We start from the raw sequence: 3479 nt of genomic DNA on the forward strand, positions 1-3479 counted from the left end.
ACATCTTGACTACCTCTGAAGGTGTATTGCCAATATGACACTTCTAGGGCAAGAAGCATGCCTTCTGATTTCCTGCAGTGCCAGTTTCTATCACACTGCCTGGCTCCTAGAAAGCTCTCTTTTGTTTGTTGAATGAATTTTGAGCTGTGGTGGAGTCATAGTTTCTACTTTTGTTTTAAGCCTCCTTTGCTTGCAGGCTGGTATCTGTGGGTCCCTGGGTCTGTGCCAGAAAGTAATCTGGTAACCCACACAACACCCAGTGACTTGACTTTACACACAGCTGGAAGCCAAGCACACAGCTGGAGGTAAAGAAGGAAGAAGGTAGCCTTGTTGCTCTTTTGTGTGTGGCAGCTGTTCCCTGGAGCCCCACAAAGACTACGGTACACACCCTTCCTCAGTGCTCCCTGTTAGGGGGATTATCTCAGTACATTTCATACAGTGTTTAGCCTCAAGTGTAAGGGTGGCAAGCTTTTTTCGGGGGGAGGGGTGGCCAGAGCTTCTTATATATGTTTTTTGCCTGTATCTGTTAACCATGTGAGAGATGACTTCCAAATCTCCAGATATGTCTCAGGGTGAGATGGAGAATTCTGAAGCAACTGGTGATAAAGGGGATGAGAAGGGCATTGAGCTCCTTGGTACCACAAGGTGAGGAAGTGTGAAAGCTCCTGGCTCTGGGATAAAACCTCATTCCACAAGAGTTTAGTTCACCACCGGGCCACCATGCCAAGTAGCCCTCTGAAATTACTACAGTGGCTGAAGGAGAGTTAAAATTCTAATTTTAACCCCATCCCCCCACCCTACCCCCCCCACAAACTCAGTTTAAACAAAGAGTGCACTGAGGAAACTGCAGTTTCTGAGAGAAGTGCCCAAGTTACCTTTCAGAGATGTCACACGTGAAGACTTCTCTCTGGCTCATGCAATATCCAAGAGGTTTTGCTTTCTTAGATTTTCCCCCTCATTACTCCAGGGTTATTATTATTAAGAGTCATTATTATTATCATTAAAGTCAGCCATAACTACCATACTCTGTGGTTGTGGTCCCTCCTCAACTCTTCACCCATATCATTTTTCATTCTCCACTTTCCCTTTGGTATAACCATAATGGTGCAGTGAAGAATTTACTGCTTCCCAAATGTCCATGCTGCCTTTAGTGCCTCCATATTTCCTCCCTCCCTATCTAGTATCCCATGAATGCCTATTTTCTGCAACCACCCTTTGCACTGCCCTCCTCCTCTTAAGCTATTTAAATATCTTTTCTATTTCCACAGCTCCCTATGATGCCCCCTTCATTGTTCCCTTTCCTTTGCCAATGTCCCATTTCCCGAACTGGGTTAAGCATTCAAAAGAATACTAAATACAACCTATCTTCAGAGTACCCTCCAGATACTCCCTTCAACTCCTCCCAAGCTTGTTTAAGCATCTCTTAAAGTTCCATAGCACCCTATGATGGCTGCTTCACTGCCCCATCTGCTTATAAAGGTCATGCATGTTTTGTCTATATTCTCAGGGTACCTCATTCTTACCCCTTATTTACCACACTCCCAGTTTACATATTTGCCTCTCCCATGCGATGTTGAACATTCTTCACAACTGGTGCTCCATGGTAAGCAGTATCCTACAGCCTTTACCAGTGCCTCACATATAACAGGTGGTCAAAAAATGAACAAGGTGTCCTAGTCATTAGACTTTTATTTTAGTCTACATTCTGCAATAACTAATCAAAATCACAGTATATATCAACCTTCTTTACACAACAGCAGACATGAAGGGGTGCAGAAAAATCATACATGAATAATTCTCCCATATTTTCCCATTTTACTGGTTATTTCAAACTTTCAAAGAACAGCCTTTTTCAATTTTCTATAATGGACCTGATCACAGACTACGATGGGAACACTTCATTTTATATCGCTAGGAAAACTGTTATCCTAATTGTAAATGACAAAAGAAAATAAAAGAAAAAACTCGCCTCTTCAATTATATTTAGGAACAGATTGTGATCGAAATTCAACATCACTAAAATGAATAAAATTTTACAGTATCCAAAGTAAATGCTCTATTCCACAGTTAAACAATTAGCACTGATCACAAATACTAAATATAGTGCCCCTCCCCAATCCCTGTCTTTTTAAACCAAAGACCCAGGCGATCTACTCCTTGGGGTAACTTTGACTCTTTTCCACCCCCAAGGTTCTGCCCCAGGTTTCTCTAAGGGGCGGAGTAACCCCTACCACCTGAATTGAGGATAGCCTCAACCTCTGCATCATCGTCTGAATCCCAATCGTAATTACATGGCCAGTCCTTGGAGCATCGGTTACGCACCCTTGCCACAAAATGCATGACTTTCAGCTTGCTCGATTCCACGTGAGCTCGAGGGCCCCAGAAAAATTCGTATTCCACGGGACTGCTGCGCGGCACTGGCTTATAAATCAGGTACCCTCTGCGCACAAACTCTTCAGTGACGACCTTCTTCAGATCTCCAAATATGCTGTGCTGCCGGCCAGGCTGCATCCCCAACTTCCCCAGCACTTTCCAGACCAAGGCCTCCTTGGCGCTGTTACCCATGATGAAGATGAGGGCTAATATGGACATCAGGAGGCTTTTCTTGGTGCCCTGAAAATTGCTCCGGGCTACCGAGGGCTTTTGCGCTTGAGCAGTGCTCGAGGTTTCTTCGGGGGTGGTGGAGGCCTCTTCTGGGGTGCTCGGGTCTTCCTCTGGGCCGCTCACATCGTCTTCCGGGGTGCTCGGGACCACAGAGGCGGCCATCGGGGTTTCAGAGGCCTCTGAGGCCTGGATCTTGCGATTATTGCGGTTCTCTTCTGCGGCCCTTGCGTTGCGGCGGCGCCGACTCTTACGTCCGCGAGGCATGTCTCCTGCTAGGCGCGCAAAGCCTACAGCAATCTACGAAAAATGTCCGGGATCTCTGCAGAAAGCAGTTATCTGTACCTTAAGAAGAGGCCGCCGCTGAAGCCACTAACGTCAATACAGTCTTTGCAGCAACTATCCGGACGTTCTCAATGCCAAAGCTCGTTCCCACGCTAGCAGATTTGCGTGAGCAGACGGCACCAGTAATTGCAGCAGTTGCAAGCGCGCGTGAAAACATCCAGTGGCTCCGCCTCTCCTGCCACGCACTCAAGTAACACTACAGAGGATATAGGCGGGTCTTCCACGGCGACTTCCGCTGGCAGAAAGGAAAAGGGGCGGCCCCAGCAGGGGTGGGACAAGGGCAGAAATGACAGCTAGGAACACAGGGGTTGAGGTGTGAGAATAGAAAAAGACGGCATAGGTTTCCTATATTCTGCAGTCTGATACAACGTTCCAAGATTGGCTAACGGGTCTTGCAAAGAAATAGGTCTGCTTCATTCTCACGTAAGGCAGACGTGATGGTGGTTGTGGTAGTGGTGGAGGGGACCTTGTCTTCTTGGAAGGTAGCAGATGGCACTAGGCTTCCTTTCCTGACTGGGCTTACACACGACATT

At 46.8% G+C, this 3479-nt stretch overlaps 1 protein-coding gene across 1 annotated transcript; it reads right to left on the reverse strand.

Annotated features, from left to right (window-relative positions):
* Positions 1-1671: 1671 nt before the first annotated feature.
* MAGEH1 (MAGE family member H1) lies at positions 1672-3159 on the reverse strand. The gene has a single exon (XM_037821421.1). It carries the CDS (start codon positions 2866-2868, stop codon positions 2209-2211), a length of 660 nt encoding a protein of 219 aa, XP_037677349.1. The 5' UTR covers positions 2869-3159; the 3' UTR covers positions 1672-2208.
* Positions 3160-3479: the final 320 nt, after the last annotated feature.

The sequence above is a fragment of the Choloepus didactylus genome, chromosome X (assembly GCF_015220235.1).
Source record: "Choloepus didactylus isolate mChoDid1 chromosome X, mChoDid1.pri, whole genome shotgun sequence".
In the NCBI taxonomy this organism is placed as follows: Eukaryota; Metazoa; Chordata; class Mammalia; order Pilosa; family Megalonychidae; genus Choloepus; species Choloepus didactylus.

Coding starts and splice junctions, on each gene's coding strand:
- MAGEH1 (XM_037821421.1), bottom strand. CDS start 2,868: ATGCCTCGCGGACGTAAGAGTCGGCGCCGCCGCAACGCAAGGGCCGCA.